Here is a 20,115-nt window from a genome sequence, read left to right on the forward strand (position 1 = left end):
AGAAGCAAGTGCTATTTCTGTATTAAGAACCAAGAGGCTGATTTATCCTTTGTTGCCTGCTTGGTGATAAAATCAAGGCATATAATAATTAAGGATTTTGAATAATGTGAATTAATGATAAGTTAGAGCAGCAGTCACTTTTTCATCATTAGGAAAGAGGTCCAGTGCATTTTAATTGTCTGAAGCTCATCGTGTGCCAACAACTTTTGTTCCTAGTGGAATTCAAATCACAGGGCAGTACTTTATTGAACAACTTACCCTTTTAAACTATTGTGAAGCTGCAAGTAAGATTTAATTACATTATTGCCAATCATCTGAAGAATGGTAATTACTTGGCGCCCTTGGCCAATGTTTCTGATTTAAAATGCTGTAGAGTACTCAACAGGTCATAAGTTCATGTCCTGGTCCTATTAATTTTCTTTTAAAGCCTTACTTTATTCCTTAGACAAGGAATAACTCCGCCCTTCAAAATGATGCTTAGGAAAAATATGAATGATCTGAAGAGAACAGATACATGAAACAGAATGGCTTTGACTGTTATGACCTGTTTGCCATTAGGTCTGTGTTGTTTTTGTCTTTTTGTATTCCTCTTTCTAGCCAAAAAAGGAAAAAAATATATCTGAGACCAAGAGACTATTTTCTTGTGAGAGGTTTGAAGTGTCTTTATAATTCAGCAGGGCTTCTAGCCAAAATTTTAGTTTTGACTGAAAGCAATATTTATCTGCATCAGAGTAAGACTGACTTCCTGTGTGTCTAGGAACAGAGCAGAATGTGTTTATTCTAGTGAAGGTGATATGCAAGCAGGAGGGAATGAAAGTTGGAATTTTTTTTCCTTTTGAAGATTAAAATCAGATATAATCCTTGTAAGTCCACATTGGGACTTTCTGATCAAGAAGTTGCATCAGTTTTGCTAAAAGAAGGCCAGGAGTGTCTGAAGCTATTTTCTTAGTGAGCACTGTCTTCTGACTTGAGTTCAGGTGTGACTAGCTGTTCATGGTTAACTTCAGTGCCAATTCCTGAGTTTTCTACTCTTCGTTCGACTGCCTGAGCTTCTTTTGCTCCTTTGTCTGCTTGGTAGATCTTTGTTTTGCCATTTGGTCTGCTGTTGGTGAAAATGTCCTTTCGCTTAGCCCAATGATACCATGCTCCAGCCAAAGTTGACCCATGTTTTCTGGGTATGGGCATGCTCCAAAGCTATCCTTCTTCTACTTAACGTGTTATTTAGGGTAGCAATAAGCCTCGTGGTTATGAGATTGGTATCTTAACTAAGGTGTTCATATTGTATTGGGGTTGTTTCATAACTAAAAATGACTACAGCTTCTTTTCTTTCCAATCATCTTCTCACCTGTGAGTGCCCCAAGACACAATCCTTAGTAGTCTTCTCCCTAAATTACATACTTGCAAATATTGACATAGTTATGCAACTCTTCATGAATAACTTCCTCCTTCCTTCTGTTTTTTTTTTTTTCTTCCTCCTATGACTATGATGTTCTTTAAACAACCCTCAATAACCATGCCCTATTCGTAATTTTATTCAGGTAGACCCCTGGAAGTATTGTTTCAGTGACTCATTTTTGGCATGCTAATATCATATGAAGAGTCAGCCTCATGATTTCATCTATTCCTCTGTGACAGACTACGTTGGTTATTCACCTGGCTTTGGGTTCAAAAAAATAGTCTTCTGAAGGCAATTATCACAGTACCTTAAAAAAGTGGTTGGAAAGGAGTTTTCATAGAAAGAATTCTTGTTGAAATTATTAAATATTTGCATTTCTGGCAGGTATTCATGTGAAATATTACCCTTCATGTTCAATCACATTAAACTTTTCACTTAGAAACATAACCCTTAGAAACGTAACAGTCCCAACTAATTGATACATAACATTGTCCAACTAAATTTTTAGCATTAAAAAATATAGATGTAGGACCACCTCAGTTTCTCATAATGAGTATGTTGTGATGATCCAGGATTGAACAAAATGTAGAATTCATCAGCAGGGGGTTGATTGCATAAAATCACATCAAATATCTCTGCAGAGTTTTTTACCTAGTAGATTTCACTTTGCAAGTTTACCACAGGTAGAAATTTTCAGTGATGAACAACAGCTCTAAGATAAATATATTTTGTTCAGATTACGTATGAAAAGATAAGAATTGGTATTTATAAAGCTAGTACTAGAATTCTAGTTAGTATGACTGATACCCTATAGATTTTGTTTTACAATATTGTATTCCTATATTCTAGGCTAGCAAGAAATTAAAGCTTTAGTCTAGTAGTAAGAATATTTTGAGTCACATTCTCAGCTCTTTGCTGTTCCTGACAAGACTTGTCATCTTCGTGTCTTACTTTACTCATCTGTATAAAAGTAAGGAGGGTATCTGCCCTATATTTTTTACTAAGTTGTTAGAATTATATTAAATGTGAGGCATAAAACTAAGATATTTTACATTATGTGTTTCATAATTAGCACAGTATTTTGACAGCAGTAGAATCAGTTTCTGATACTGCTGCTCTTCAACTTTTATTATTTGTTCTTCCCTTTTGGATTCTAAATATCTGTGACTTCCTCATCATCACCTCCTCACTGACCCCTTTTTGAGAGAAGGATATTGTATTTTTGCCAGTAGGAAAGCCAATGATGAAACCATACTAATAGTTGAAGGAAAGAGTTCCTCCTATTTTTCTTGGGTGAAATGTTGATAACACCAAATTGTCCTTTTCAATTCTGTACTTGCATATTAGTTACAATAACTTATTTTCTTCTTGTTCACACAGGAAATGACTTATTTCTTGTAGCAGTTCATGAACTGGGACATGCTCTGGGTTTGGAGCATTCGAATGATCCCACTGCCATCATGGCTCCATTTTACCAGTACATGGAAACGGACAACTTCAAACTACCTAATGATGATTTGCAGGGCATCCAGAAGATATATGGTAGGTTACTACTGTTTCCATTTGCTTAATCCTGTAGTGAAGTCCAGAATTTCTGCTGTGTTTTCTTCTTTGAGATAGATGCTCTAAGAATAAGATAGATAACTAAATAAAAAGTATATAGCTGGCCTACTGGCAAAATTATTCTATCAATTGAATTTCATTGGCAAAGGTCCCAGGTATGTTAATATATAGATTATGGGAACAATATTAAGCACTGATGAAATTTTCTTACTGAGCTTGGTTGAAACCTACAGTTACTGCAAAGTTCTAATAAACTTTAGTTTTTAAAATTCAGGTAAAAATATATAATAAATGAACGTAACCAATGAAAACAGGAAAAAATATAAGACTTTCATATATAAAATTCTGAGACTTTTCTACAAACTGACAGATTGACTCATAGTTTGAGGGGTATGATGTTAGGTATTTCCTAGACCAAGTACTTTTGAAGGTCCACAAAATACCTTTATGTGATGGTACAAGAAATTGGTCCCAAAGTCATGTAATGATTTTTGACCTAGAGTAAGAGTTAACAAACAAGGGAGTGAAATTAACAAGTGATAGTTTATTAATACAGAGTGCAAAACAAATTTCTAGTATAATAATGTCATTTTTATTTATTTCAGTCAATGAATGCAAATTAAGAGAAAAAGGGAAAGACTATTATGCATATTCACTACAATCCTAACTTCCTTATACAACCATTGACCTTTATAAAGGCATTTATTTCACACATAGTTGCTAATAACTTGACATTTATAATTTACATATAGCAAATACGCTTTACTAAATTAATGAAGTGAAGCTTTTATTTTTACAATACAAAGACAAATGTGTGCCATCTGTATGTTAATATCCAATATCCAGAAGATGTCTTTTGCATTTTTAAGCAGCATAGTTTAAGTTCACTAATTTGTTTTACATTCATTAGTTTTTTCAATTTTAATAACTCAGTGGTAAATATTCTCTCAGGGTTAAAATCGATTTGTTAAAAAAGGTCAGTTATTGTGCTGTTCTTTAGTTTGCTGGGATACCAAGAAGAGAGAAATGTCTGACTCAGTGCTAAATATCTCTTATGTTGAATTGAACTATCCTATGTCTAAGTGTGTATCATCAGAAATTCTTCTTAAGTGCTTCACTGAAAGAAGTCTCTTTCTCACGACCTCATGAAGTAGCAGTCTAGACTGAAGGTCTGCAAAAGAATATTCTTCCCATACCTAAATATTAAATGCAAACAGCTTTATATTTCTTTTTAAAAACATGAATCTCTTGAGAATGCTGCTTAACATCTGTACCAAATTACATATGTAAACTTTGGCTTGATTTAGAAGCCTCTTTTGAGAAATACTTCTTCACATTAATATTTTACTGGTGGTATTTTAATCAATAGGTATTTTAGATTCACTTCTTAAATGAAACACTCTTCCAGCAATTTATCAAAACATTTCATTTGAAGAAAACGGTGAAAATCAATAAAAGTGTATCAAACAATTTTGACACATAGGATAGAATAAACTTTGCTTCGTTAACATTTCTCTTTTGGAAATATTTGCAGAGAATCATTATCTAGAGAAATATAGAATTAACTTTGTTGGAGCTTACATACATGGCTCCAGTATTCCTTTCCATTTATTTGTTATTTATACACCACCTACTTCCGAAAAAGATCTGAAGGCAGCTTTTCCAAAAATGACTGTGGTGAAGCTATAAAAAATATTAGTAAAAATTAACAAAGAAAACCTAGCTACCAGGATCCAGAATCTAGCATGATAAGGACTGTTTCAGATAGACTTAGCAATGCTTTTTTGGGTAAGATATTTTGTTTTTTCAGAAAATATACTATCTTAAAGACCTCTTAGTTCGCTTAGTCTGTGCCCTCTGCTGATAAGTGATTGTTCTCTGTAGCATATTTTCCAGCTCTATTCCAGTTTTAAGTGAGCCAAGCACTGTCCTCATATTTTCAAAAGGTCCACCTGACAAGATTCCTCCACCTACAAGACCTCTACCGACAGTGCCCCCACACCGCTCTATTCCTCCGGCTGACCCAAGGAAAAATGACAGGCCAAAACCTCCTCGGCCTCCCACTGGCAGACCCTCCTATCCTGGAGCCAAACCCAACATCTGTGATGGGAACTTTAACACTCTAGCTATTCTTCGCCGTGAGATGTTTGTGTTCAAGGTAGGAGACTGATTTTTTTTTTTTTTTTTTAACAGTAGAGCAAGTGTTTAGTGTTGCTTTAGAAAACAAGTTCTCATTCATTCTAACACTACCTTCCCAGCCCTCTCACAGTTAGAAAGTTCAAAAAAAGCATTTTAAAAAATAAATGCACAAATGGGCTTAAATGTCTAGCAGAAGATTGCTGTAACATTCTATTTTGGGAATGCATTTATGTCAGCAGAAGCTAAAATGCCTAAAATGTGAGGGTAAAAAAAAATTGCAGCATGTTATGAAGAGATAAAATAGCATAATTTGAATCATGAATAGGAACTAATAGGGATGATTTGCTTGGGAGCTTAGCCACTTGCAGGCATACCGCAGCTATTGTATCTGTGGTTTACATATCTTTATGAGATCCCTGTCATTTCATTTGATCATTAAAGCATTGTTTTACAGGAGGAGCATTGATCATTTGGTTTGGGGGTCCACTGGTAGCCTTTTGAGTTAAGTCTCTTCTATGAGACTATCATTTTAACTTTACATATACATGTTATTGTTTTCATGTTTTAGGCAGTTATGTCTAACATATTATTTTTTTTAAAACATACAAGCTGAAACTAATTTTACATTTGCAAAAAGGCTTTTAATGTCAGGTTCTTAGAAAATAACACTAATAAATAGTATATCAAAAGTAAATTATGTAATATTGGAAGGTGAATATAATATAATGCTAAAAAATAATTTTCTCCCCTAGTATTTGTAAACTGGTCTTAAAGATTAATGAAGAAAATAAGTTTGGATGTTGGCATTAGAGTATTAAAAGAGCCACATTTTGTCAATATTATTTATTTAAAAATAAAATAATTTGCTCTCATTTTTGGTGGACATAAATAAACAAAAATAATCAAATGCTGTTCTACTTACATAGAATTTCCTGTCTAGCAGAAGCTATCGTTTAAAAATATAGATTTCATATAATTTTTACTAGATAAAATACTCTATTTTCTTTATTGGAAAATAAGATCTGGATTTGATACAACATGCATAAAAGCATCATGCTTTCCAGGAAAAAAATCAATATGTTCTTAAAGCACATGAATAGATTTTTCAGTTCTATAAATGCCCTGTAATACTTAATTAGATATCACCATTCAATTTCAAGTAGTTTAATAAATTTAGATTCAACAAGTAAAGAAAAAGCTTACTTTTTTTATTCATTGTGTTACTCTATGTTACTCATATTGTTACTCATTGTAGCTAAGCCCACAGGAACTAGTTGGAATGAACACAGTGCAATCTTTTGTTTATTCTGCAAGACACTAGATGAAAGCTGACGGGTTTTGTTTTTATTATATTGGCAGGATTTAAACATTGCAGGCTTTATACCTTGATATCATAATAATAATACCAAAGCATCAGCCTTCTTTAAGAATATGATGTGAAATTGACTCTTAGTGCATTATTTTTTTATGATTCCTGTGTATCTAAATAGGTTGCTGATTTCAGAGGAGACTAGTGTCTTCGTGTCTAGTGATTGCTTTCACCAGCCTCTTTGCTCTGCACATTGTAGAAGTTTAGTAAGTGCTGTTGACAAACAAAAGATGGTCCTGTGAATACTGGTTCCTGAAATCAGGAACCGATAAAAAGTACATGGATGAGACTCTCAAGTAGAATGCAATAGCTACTATTTTCAATATCAAAACAGGTATGCAAAAAATATAAGGCCTGCAAAACAGGTATGCAAAAAATATGAGTAATCCCTAAACTCTGAGATTATCTTGGGTTTCTTTAGCAAAATTCCTGACAGGACAGAGTTTCTAAAATTTGTCTGAATTTAATTTTTTCAGTAATTCTAAGAATTATTGCCTTATTTCTAAGAATAATTTCTCTGGGAGATAACATGTTCTAATATGCATTTTGTTCTTCATAATATCCATTTCCCTAATGAACATTTTGTCACAAAATTTCGTAATTTTTATTTTTTTATCTCATCTTTGATAGAATATGTCTGTGTGCCCAGCATACTTTCCTATGCATGAAGAATGTGTGAATAGAAACTAGCATTCCTGCCTTTGCAGAGCTCATATTTCAGGAATGAAGACAAACTTGAACATTAATACTTTTAATACACAAGAGTAAAAGTCATGACACTGAAACAAAGTGAAAGCACTGAAGTCTAATCAAACAAGAAATTTTACTGAGATTGTAGTTGTAATGAATTTTGAGACAAATTTTCTCGGCACATTAAAGAAGTGAGTAGAATAGCAATAAGTTTACGTATGGAGGGAGAAAAGACAGACATGTTCCTCTCTTGCATAAAGTGATAAATGTTATAATTCAGACATATACAGCATTGCATAGATATAAAGACAATATGATTGAGTGATATACCTTGCTCTTAGTTAATAGTTGCCATAGATTGGGTACCCATCATGTATCTCTGACCTTATAAAAACACTGAAAGATGGATAGCATTGTCTTTTGCAAATTTAAAAAACTGAAAATCAGAAAAGTTTTGTTGAAACACTTCTAAGAAGTAGTCAGTAGCTGAACACATGTCTGCTTGATTCCAAAATCCATGTTTTCCCCACTAGGCTTTGTGCTTTGTCACCTGAAATAATTGAGAAAAGTTTCAAAAGAAAAGTAGACTTTCAACTATATTTTGAAGTGATAAGTATTCAAGAAATATTTATTGCACTCATACATTATGCTAGATATTATTTTAGGCACTGGATATGTAGCAGTGAACAAAACAGGCCACACTTGGGTTTCTTGCAAATTACATTCTATTCTTCAAGGTAGACATGTGGATGAAAGGCTTCACATGGATGTTCCACTTGTGAGTGTCATGGAAGGATGTGAGAACCCTTGCATATGACAGAGCCTGGAATTCTGTTTTTCAGTGTTAATGACTACTGACTGGTCTAATTTCTCCTCTATGCTTACATAGTCTAGACTGCCTTTACTTCTAAATTAATGCCATTGCCCCATATCTGATCTTTCTGCCATTTCAATATTTCTTCAATATGCACATCATTCTTTTTCATATTTTGCTCCTTATTGACTGTCTCTTCAAATATTTTTAGTATTGCTTATTGCTTGATCTCACTCTTACTAATATTACTTCATTATCTACTTTTGTTTATTACAGACTCTACACAATTTAGAAGCATCTTAATCTCCTCAACCCTTACCCATCAACACTTATTTTCCCCTAAATTTTAATGTCTGGGAATAGCTTCTCAAGCCTCTGCTCATCCAAATGTTTCCTCTACAGCATGTTCTCAACATCCCATCTTCTCTGACTGATTCTCTCTAGTGATTTTTGTATTTATTCTCCATATTCAATTAGCATATTATTAATTTCTGTCTTCTAGAATTATTTCTTATTGAAATGCATTCCTCAACAAGATTTTTACTTCCCCAGAGCAGAGATTGGTTCATGTGACCTTCATAGTGTTGAGTGCTAATGAATAGGGATGTCAGTATAAGAATTGCATAATCAAACTATGACCAATATTATTTTTATATGTTGATAATCAGCCTAAATAAAATCCCTGAAGCATTTTATTTTGGTAAGTTGTTATTCCTTGCCCAAAGATTTCAATGAGTATTATTTATGTAAATTTTATATGCATGATTTTTAAGTCAAAAATAAGAAAATCTAGATATAAGTAAAAGGTAATATCATCAGATAATTTTGTTTTCTTGTAAGAAAGAAGCCTTTCTTTATAATAGCACTTTCAGCATAATAAAAGCAAAAATGCTTTTTGGTAATGAGCATCTTCTCAGAGGATTTGATTTACATTACACTTTCCAGGTATCCATTTATTTAAAATGAGTTCACTTAGATATGAGTTTCTGTAGGAGATGGGATATGTCTATACATACATACAGGCACACACACACACACACACACACACACACACAGACACATACAACACACACCCTTCTTTCCTTATGCATGAAAATTTTAAGCCATGCAGCTTTATAATCTTTAGGGAATGTAAACCACCTAATCAAAGGAAATGGGAATCAAAACAAAATGCCAAAGAAGAGAAAACAAAGGCTGGGTATGGTGTCGCATGCCTGTAATCCTAGCACTTTGGGAGGCCAAGGCAGGCGGATCATGAGGCCAGGAGTTCAACACCAGCCTAGCCAACATGGTGAAACCCAGTCTCTACTAAAAATACAAAAATTAGCTAGGCATGGTGACATATGCCTGTGATCCCAGCTACTCGGAAGACTGAGGCAGGAGAATTGCTTGAACTGGGATCTGGGAGGTGGAGGTTGTGGTGAGCTGAGATCGCAGCACTGCACTCCAGCCTGGGCAACAGAGCTAGACTCCATCTAAAAAAAAAAAAAAAAAAAGAAGAAGGAAAAGAGAAACAAAATCGTAGTAACAAAAGAAGCTTTGTCCGTACCCTAAAAAAGATAGTTTTAAGACTACTCCTTAAAGAGTGTAAGCCGTTGTAACTAAACTGACAACAGCAATCTGATTGTTCAAATGAATACTCTCAAAGCACCTTTGGACTACAATATAAGAACATTGAATATTTTAGTTATTTTGTGGTGTGAAAAAAAAAAAACAGAAGGCAAGAATTAGCCAAAGATGTACAGAACATATTTCAGTACACAGTATTTCACTATGTATGAATGAATGCATATAGTGGTAACTGTATTCTTTTGAAGCTGATAATAAGAAAAATTGTATCCAGCACCAGAAGCTCCTTTAGTGTCAAAAAAATAAATAAATAAAAGAAAAGGATAGTTATCTTTGGTTACTGACTAGTTCTTTAGGAGGAATAAGCAAAGACGAATGCTTTACATTAGCACTAGAAAGATTAATTTGAAGAGACAAAGCTATCGTGGAACAGTGTTCAAAAAAGTATAGTGAATGTCTTTCCAGTTAATCTAGAAGAGCAAGTTTCATGGCTCTGAGTAAGAAAGGATTTCATCACTTACCAAAAAAATGTCAACCCAAAGCAGATTTCATTTGCTTTTTTTTAAATTTGTCTAATTCTTGTGTTTGTTCATTTATCACACACTGTTTATTCTTAGATATGACCATCCTCATTTATGACCACCTTCTTTATTCTACTGAAGAGTCATAGTCAAGTAAGTACAGGGTATGGCTCAATTTCATTTGCCAAGGTGGTTTTGTTTCATAAAAAAGATGTGCTATAAAAAAGAGGAGAGAAAGGCACACCCACACACAGTGAGAAAGCGAGAGAGAATAGAGTTACTTAGTGAAAGAAATAGTTTAGAGGTATACAATTTTGCCCTGAATTATATTTCCATAATATTCATTGGTGACTAAACCCTTCACAATTAGTCAACATTGAACCCCTTGACTCTTCTGTTCAATAGAGTATCTCTTGGTATTTAATATCAATTTAAACTTTTTATTCTTTGCTAAATGTCTACCCATGGACCAAGAGTTACTCTTTTCATTGATTTTTTGTTTGTTATTGTTTTCTTTCTTTGTTGTATATTTCTCTGATTAAATTCTAGCATTCTTGAAATCTGGAACTCTGTCTTTCTCACATCACTTGTATTAGTGCATCACATCATGCTCACACATAATATTCAAATATGCATGACATGAAATTTGTGGAATTAAAAGAAGTTGAAAATATGTTTTTCCCTTAAAACGTTTACATCCTATTAGTGAGTGGGCACTATGTAATTATCAGCCAGAAATTATTTCTTTAAGCTGAAACCTACAACACAGAAAGAGTAAAGGCCTTTTTACACATGAGAGAAGGCTGAGTTGAGCATGGCGTTATGTTTACTTAGTAGAGAGCAGCAGAAACAACCACAGGGTCCATGCAGCAACTTCCTAGTGTGATAAGTAGCAAGGAGAAAACGTTAGCAGTGTGATTAGTGGTAAGGAGAAACCCCAACATGTGAAAATCACCAGGGTGATTGTATTTGGTCAACTTTGAAAAGTCCAGCATACAGACCTATGAGCCTAGAGAAATGCTATAGGGAGCACTTGAGTGTTGCCTGTTCAACTTTATACTTGACCTTTCCTCTCAAAGGCCAAATTCAACATATTTAACTAAGTTACTGACCCTCCTTCACAAACCTTCTGCTTTTGTATTCCCTGTTCGAAATAATGAGGGCTTCATTTTTCCATTTATTTAGTAAAAAATCTTGATATCATTCTTGACTGCTCTTTCTCTCATCTCCCAATGCAACTCATCAGCAAATCCTGTTGACTCCATCTCCAAACACTTCAGGAAGCGGGCCACTTTTCTTCCTGTCTGCCACTACCATCCCAGTCCAAGTTACCATCACATAACGTCTTAATTATTGTCATAGCCTCCGAATTGGTTTTTCTGCTTTCTTCCTTGCCACCGCCTTTCAGTCTATTGTCAATACTGCGTACTGAATGACACTGTAAAACAATCCATCACATCATACCACTGCATTGCTAAAAGTGCTTCAATACCTGACTTGAACAAAAGCCAAAGTTATTTCGGTTGCTCATGGGGCTGCATGATCATCAGCCCATTTCCCCTACCTCTCTGATCTTACCTCCTTTATCTTATTTTGCTCATTTTTACTCACTCAACTCCAGCCACACTTCCCTTCCCAGTTGTTTCTGGAACATTTCAAACACTCGTGGCTCTAAAGGCCTTTCTCTGTTAGTACCAAATATTCACTTATTTTCCAGATTTCTACTGAAGTATGTAGAGCAGCAGAAGGCTGTCATCAATCTCTATTTCCTTCCAGACTGTTGCTTCACAGGTATTCATTGGGCTAGATATATGAAAAGGAACAGCAATATGTGTAGAATTTTGAAAAAGTTAACTATGGATTATATATATTTTGGCATTATGTAACCCCATATTGTGGGATGGATTTTTCTCCTACCCTTAGAAAAATTCTCTCCCAACTCTCAATTAAGTGGCACAATTTATTCCTGTTGCATAGTTGTATGTCTTTCTCTACATTTGGATAAGATCATCCTTAAACTCTTTGACATTAAAGATAGACTTCAAGTCAGATCCCTTTTGCTCTGTGTTCCACACAAAGACTGTAACTTCTTATTTAATGCTAAATTGCAGTGGTCCTGAACATAGTAGACAAATATTTGCTAAGTACATCTGATCTTACTTTCCTCATTTGTATAATGGCTAATAAATTCCATCACAGATGTTTTGTAAGCTCAGGAAATGGTAGCTTTTATATAGCAAAGCAGGCTCAGCATTTTTAACTATTTATCATATTAATTGATTCAAATTCTGATACTATTTCAAATTATTTTTTAAATAACATTTAGCTGAATAAAAATTACAGTATATGTCCATAATTCTCATGATATGAAAGAGATGAATGAAACAGTTTATTATTCATATCATGTCACTTTACTCAGTGAAATGATTAAAAACTATTTTGTTGGCAGAGAGTCTGAAAAGTGTTTTACAAACAAAACAATACTCACAGAAATCACACAGCCCAGAGTAATCAAAAATTACATTGAGTCACAGCTTAATTCCATACTGCCAGGAAGTGTCCTGATAATATTAATAGCATGTTGTAATTGGGTCTAGATTCACATAACACCAAAGGGAGCAATCACCAAGACATTGTAAGCAGAGAATTAAATGCAGTTTTCCTGTAGTACAAAATCATAGTGTTTTAAATATTTTAGTACATATTTTAGGGAGCAACTGGAATTATATGTAAGGCTGGATTTTAATGTCAATATTAATTGATTTTCAAAACACTCATATTTATAATTATACTTTAAAATTTCTCCTTGAAACCATTAAATGTTTTAATTGACATTTCCTGGCTTCTTAGCTATTAGGGCAAGTATTAGTCAGTAGGAATGGACTCAGTCACCTGAGTTTCCAAATTCCCTCTCAGTCACTTTGTTTTTGGGTGAGTTTAAATATTTTGAGCATATGTTTTGGACTCAGTAAAATTACTTTTTAATAGTATAAAGCAGAGCGTTTAATATATGCTTTATGGTACATATTTTGGAATTTAGAATATATTTTATTATGTATATTTTATTTTGGTATAAATTTAGAATATAGGCAAGACAATTCTCTATAATCATGCATAAATGTTTTCTGAAATTATATTAATTGTTGTTCAACATCAAGAATGTATTAGCAGAAAAAAAAAGGAGTGGATATTGGTTAGACAGCCATTTCTCCAACACTTTCTAAAGCTTATTTCTTTATAAAGAGAGTTGCTTTTATGTGTTAATTGTGTAACCAGTCAACTTATAGAATTCCTTGTTACTTTTAATATTTTTTTCACCTGGCATTCAGGAATGGTTTTTAGATTAAAGCAGTATACTTCATCTAGAATTTGCTTTGGTATAAGGTGTAAACGAGGATTTTAATTTTTGTCCAAATTATTAACCTAGCTTTATCCTATTTTTATTATTGATAAAAGTTTCATATTTCATATATATTAGAATAATAATATAGACAACACCTATTAAGCACTTAAGATTATTTTTCCACATGTTTTGAATGGATTATCATGTTTATATATGACATCATATGGGAAAGAGAGACATAAAAGTTAATTGGTTTCCGTATACCAAGCTTGGGACAGCTTACCTCTGAATTTCTTGATTTTATTCTTAATAGTTTTTCATTTTACTCAATAAGTTCAGTTATACTTTTTGTTAAATGCAGATGAATTCAATCCTAATTAATACCAAAATATAGAAAAAGAAACAATCTCAACACAATAGCAACAAAAAAATAAAACATCTAGGGTTACACTTATAAAGAAATGTGCAGAACTTCCATGCGTAAAAGTTAAAATTTATTGTAGCACCAAAATACAATTTCAATAAATGGAAAGATGTATTCTATTCTTGATGAGAATCTTTGTAGCTGTCTCAGTACCACTGCCCTAAAGCGCTTACAGTCCAGTGTGGCAAATAGACATTCATCAACTAATCAGAAGAAGACAAGTAAAATTCTACCTATATTAAATGCAAAGTAAAGAAGGCAGGAGTTGCAACAAGAGCATATAGTTTCATTTTCATTTGTAAAACATGGTCATTAATATTGGGAGACGCTTTCCTGAGAAAGAGATACTTGAACTAACAATGAGCTGTCCTGGGTTTTTTTTGTTGTTGTTGTTTTGTTTTGTTTTTTGTTTGTTTTTTCATAAGAGAACATATTACAGGGGAAAAAATCTGGACTAAAAATCAGTATACATGTCTTCTTTTAGTGCCAGACTATTTTTATCTAGATAAGAATTTCAGTTATTGGACTATAAATTGCTTATCAAGTAAGGCAAATAATAACAGTTATGCTACCCATCTCACAATGAGGCAAGATATTGAAAGCATTTTGAATGTTTCCAAATAGCTCAACTGATGTTAGGCATTTTCATCACTGGTACACATTTTAGGATGAATTTTTTGCAATGTATGATGCTTTTATGTCACTTTTATGGTTTTAAATTATATTAAGTCAAAAAATGCTATGTTGGAGACTTCAGCTATCTTAAAAACAAAAAGGTTCTACACTGTAAAGTTGAAAAATAATTATCAGAAGTTATATGAAACCTGAAAAATAAGACAAATTTTAAACAAGGCTGAGAAATAATATTTGAGTAAAAATTTTAAAATATTTCCCATTTTCCTCAATCTCTTTGGCTTTTATTCAAATAATTCTGTTTTTCATAATATAAAAATGTTTCTTATATTCTTTTAGAACATGTACATAAAATTTGAATCTACACATTCAGTTTTCTAAAAACAATTCCTTATATGTAGATCACATTTCAATTTATCACTTATTTCTAAGGAAAAAATGGTTTTATTATAATATAGGAAAATTTATTTTGCTATAATTATGGCATTTTAGGTAAATAACTTATTATAAAGAGTCTACATATACATCATTCATAAAATGGGAACAAAATAATGATCATCATATAAAAATTTTTGCCAAGTTTAGCTGTAATTTTGTTTACATATAGACTTTTATACTTCTTTTGACTTTATATACTTATAAAATTAATTTTTATAATATTACACTTGGATTTTCTTTGACAGGTGTCAGGTTAGAGCTGGGCATTGATAATAAACAATGAAGTTGCTTTCTACTTTGCTTTTCTCTTCTTAAAAGTCAATGAATGTTATGCATTTCCAACTGAGTATTTGGTTTCATTTATTCTTTTAATCTATACTCACAATATTTACTCTTGAAATAAATATTTGCTATGTTATAAATAATTGGTCTTGCCCTAAAGGAAGCCAAGCTTTGGCCCTCAGATATATGGAGTTAACCTGTGTCATACTTCATACAATCTCATTGTTTGGGGCAGGGGCTGGTGACACTAGATCATAGGCTAGGCACTGGCCACACCAGAAATACCAACCATGTGATTTAAAGTGATTCACATGGTATAAGTAGACCTAGACACTGAGTCCACCATGTGGTCAACCAGTTAGTCAACCTTGCCTACATAATGAATACCCAATAAAAACTCTGGACACTGAAACTCAGGTAAGCACCCATGGTTGACACTAACCCATGGATGTCCTCGAACACTGATACTAGAATAGTAATGCATCCTGAGGAAAATGGAAGCTTCTCAGACTTGGTCCAATGTGTCTCTTCTTTTTGCTGATATTTTATCTGTACCCTTTCCCTGTAATAAAACATATTCATGAGTATAATGGTTTTCATTGTGTTCTTTGAGTCATTCCAGGAATTATCAAGTCTGAATTTCGGGAATCTCTCAAACTTGCAGTTGGTATCCGACTGAGGGTGTCCTTGTGTGGACTCTTCCCTATGACACTGTAGTTGGACTCTAACTCCTCACCATTGGTGTCAAAAGTCTTGGGCCGGACTTGGCACTCTGGAGGAGTGTGCCATTAAGTTCTAGTTTAGCTAACTCTAGGTAATTCCATTATCCAAATTTCTAAAATTTCTTCAACTCATTGACAATTACACATTCTTTAGTTAAAAATTTATTCTTTGAAAAATTAAATATAACTTTTAAGGCCTCCTTGAATCTTAATTATTTTATAATTATTTAAGAAACTGAATTATGGCCTTTGTCATAATTGATTTTCACTTGCAGGCTGGAAGGCTGGGTTGCGGACTTGGACTATGTCCCAAGTCCCAGTCTTTTGATGTTTCCTTTCTTTTTGTTTGTTTGTTTGAGACAGGCATTTTGCTCTGGCTCTCAGGTTGGAGTGCAGTGGTGTGATCATGTCTTACTGCAACCTCCGCCTGCCAGGCTCAAGTGATCCTCCCACCTGAGCCTCCCAAGTAGCCAGGACTACAGGTATACACCATGACACTCAGCTAATTTTTGTATTTTTTGTAGAGACAGGGTCTTACCATGTTGTCTAAGCTAATCTCAAACTCCTGGGCACAAGCCATCTGCACACCCCAGCATCCCAAAGTTAGTGCTTTGTGATTAGAGGCATGAGACACTGTACCTAGCCTCTATTCTTAATAGAATATTTGAGCAGAATGAATCTGTACAAAGAAAAGATCCTCAGCAAATTATGTACTTAGTATCAATATAGTTTATATCCTGATTCAAGTTAAAAAATTATTTTTTCTTACAAATAAATTTAAACTGAAATCATAAACATTTTCCCTAATTGAGTATGTGAAAACTCTTATCAGTTATAAGGACTGACTTTCCAATAGAGATCAACCAAAGGGCTATTACATGTGACATTGACTGTTTTAAAATCTACTATGTGAAGGAACCCATTCGGTGCATGTACAGAGGCAGGACTAAAACCTACAGTGGAAAAGCAGATTTTGCCCTAGGAATGTTTTTTCTCTCAATAATTGTTACTACAGGCCAGGCATGGTGGCTCATGCCTATAATCCCAGCACTTTGGGAGACCAAGGTGGGCAGATCGCCTGGAGGTCGCGAGTCCAAGACAAGCCTGACCAACATGGAAAAACCCCATCTGTACTAAAAATACAAAAATTAGCTGGGCGTGGTGCCGCATGCCTGTAATTTCAGCTACTCAGGAGGCTGAGGCAGGAGAATCCCTTGAACCTGGGAGGCGAAGTTTTCAGTGATCCAAGATTGTGCCATTGCACTCCAGCCTGGGCAACAAGAGGAAAATTCTGTCTCAAAAAACAAAAAGAAGAAGAAAGAAATTGTCACTACAGAGGCCATATCCTTGAATGTTAGAGATTGAAGGAAATCTCTCTACAGGATATAATAAATATGATCACTTACAGTGTTTTAAATGCTAGAATGTATAATGTTAGAGTGTTTTCTCATGTTTCCAATCATGGAGGAGTCTGTCTGGGACCTTAAAAAAATTTAAAATACACCCTCCTACGGCTATGTATTTAGACAATATTTGCCAGAAGAGGGTGTGACTTTCCCATGAGGGTTGCATACTTAACAAATTCCATCAGTCCCCACATTGCCTGTTGGGAAGGCCTCTAATCAATCTTCCTGACAGGGCTGTCTCTAGACATAAAACTCAGTCCAACAGTAAATTATATACCTAAGGCCTCAGATGAAAGACTAGGAACTTAAATTTCTTGTTTCTGGAGTAGTTATATTTATCATGTTTATTTTTAAAACACCAAAGACAAAAAAAAAAAAAAAAAAGTCAGTGATTCTTTGAAGAATCAAAGGAGCAGGAAATAAAATCCTCAACTTTGTTCAAAATAATGCCACTGCCATCAGCATTCAAAGCTTGAAATAGGGACACTGAAGTCATGATTAGGCAATATAGCTGAGTAAGACTTTTTATTAAGTTTTAAAAAATTAGTTATTAAAATATAATCACAGGTCTGCAGACCTATTACCTAAAACTCTGAAGAGATTTCTCTCTTCCATAATCCTCTCATAGGATCTAGGGCGGTAACTCATAATCAAACCCATTAATATTTTTTCAATGAAACTTACAAATATTACCAATAACTGGTATAAGTAGTCTCTAAAATATTGTCTACAAATAAGTTTGTACCAAAGTCAATAAATAACTTTCTTTTTTCAAGCTCTCTGTGTTTTAGAACAGTGGATTAAAAATTGTAGATCTGTTTAATGAATATTGCACAACAATGTAAACAGACAACATTGTCACTACTTTTTTTCTTTACCGATTTTTCAGAAATCTTGTGAGGTATAAATAGTAAAATATAGTTTTGAACTTAAAGTTTGAACAAGTTACAGTTGGCTTTCTTATACCACTGTCTTATTCACTTCTCCATTTCCAATGCCTAGCATAGCACCTAGCTTTTGGAGAAGGAAGGTAGTTATTTATTAAATGAATGCATTCTAGGTAATCGGTGATTTAAGCCTTTTGAATGCTCAGCTAATAACTTGATGAGGTTATTCAGGAAGGTACTGTCAGGGACATTCTTACATTGTCAAAACCTCATTAGACAATCAGCCATAGATTCAGATTGAAGAGCTGTACTTGGTTTTGAAGTATATTATTTATGAGAGCAGAGAATCACTTTACAAAACAATATTCACTAATGAATCAAGTGGTATTGTTCATCTTTCAAATATCTATAAATAAAATAGGTGCTCCTTATGAATTTTCTAATAGATATCAGCAGAGTTGGAAACTTGTCAATTCTCCCATTTTTACCACAGCTTTGTGCCTACACTGAAAAAGGCATTCAGATATCGTTTCCCCATGGTACGGTTGAGGAAGTAAGACATGAGAGTTGTTCATCTTGCCCTAATGTGTAGAAGACCAATGCCAGAGGTCGGAGTCAAAGCAGAATCCAGAACCCTTAGTACTGTCTACCATACCATTTTGATTTAGGTTGCTAGTAGAAAAAAGAAATGTAAACAAACAACAACAAAACCACACACATTTCAGTCTATCTGTAGTTATAATAAGCTTGCAAAAATTTAAGTCAAATTTCAAGGCAAAATTAATAAAGGTTTTTTTTAATGTCTTTTAGCAAACTATTGCCTTCTTTTCCTGCATGTCACTAAGCATTGCCAGTAGTAAAATATTAATGTACTGTAAAATCTGCAGAGCTGTGCCTTGTATTTTTATACCTAATCGACTCTATCTATAATTTTGTAACCATGTGGCCCACCCTGAATTACAGTTGCAAGCTATATGCATTAATAACATGGAAACTACTGTGAATGAAATAAGCCTTTGAAAGTGGTTAGGAAGGCCAAAGAAAGAAAACTGAAATCCTTTTGACAAGCAGTTTCTGAAGCTCTGACGTCCCTTTAAAGGCCTTTTTCATGTTGGCACGTAGAGAGGCTTTGCATAACACACAGAGTAAAACCTATTAACTGTAGTACAAGGAGCTAACAGTGTTTATGAGATCTGGAAAGAAAATGGACAAACTTTCCTACTGTTGACATTTCAGTTTGAAATTATATTTTTGAATATTTGGCTGGAGAAAACAAAGACATAGGTTCTTTTGAGATGTATTACTGGTGTGTATCTGCCTCTTGTATTTCCTTGAGAGCTACACATTGCAAATCATAAATATTTTGTAAAATATTTTATAAACTATGAATATAAAGAGGCTTTTTAACCCTGAATCTTTGCTACAAAAACTAAAGTCTAGGCAGAACATAGCACGAGGGAGAAAGACACTATTTCTTTTGTTTACTTCATATTTATAATTATGGTCAGTAAACAATTTAAAAAATAAAGCAATAGTCCATCTTATTTGATGTTAAAAAGAATGTTAATTTAAAAATCGGTGACCAATATCACTAGTTCATCTTTTTTCACTCTTTTAATTTCTATCAGTAATTTCAAATATTTATAGTTAATTTCTTTATAAGTTAGTCTGTACATAATTTTGGTAGTAATATTTGTCAGTGGAATATATGGTTGTCTATTTATCTCTTACTTTTTAAGGATTCTGTTGGGTTATGTGGAAGAAACCACCATAGAATATTTTAAAGCTAAAGCATGTTTGGGAAAAAAGAAATGAATATAATTATCCCACATTTAAAATACACTATCATACTTCCCCAAGAACTCGCAATATGTGGTTATGTTATATGTGAAATAAAGAGTTCTTTCTGTTATTTCCAG

At 33.6% G+C, this 20,115-nt stretch overlaps 1 protein-coding gene across 1 annotated transcript in view; it reads left to right on the forward strand.

Annotated features, from left to right (window-relative positions):
• Positions 1-20,115, forward strand: part of MMP16 (matrix metallopeptidase 16) — a 278,171-nt gene that overhangs the window by 203,893 nt on the left and 54,163 nt on the right. The window contains exons 5-6 of the mRNA XM_032249823.1: positions 2,777-2,938; positions 4,906-5,117. Coding sequence (XP_032105714.1) covers positions 2,777-2,938; positions 4,906-5,117 — 374 coding nt within the window. The remainder of the gene's footprint in view (positions 1-2,776; positions 2,939-4,905; positions 5,118-20,115) is intronic.

The sequence above is a fragment of the Sapajus apella genome, unplaced genomic scaffold, assembly GCF_009761245.1.
Source record: "Sapajus apella isolate SASKATOON/1434 unplaced genomic scaffold, GSC_monkey_1.0 scaffold3, whole genome shotgun sequence".
In the NCBI taxonomy this organism is placed as follows: Eukaryota; Metazoa; Chordata; class Mammalia; order Primates; family Cebidae; genus Sapajus; species Sapajus apella.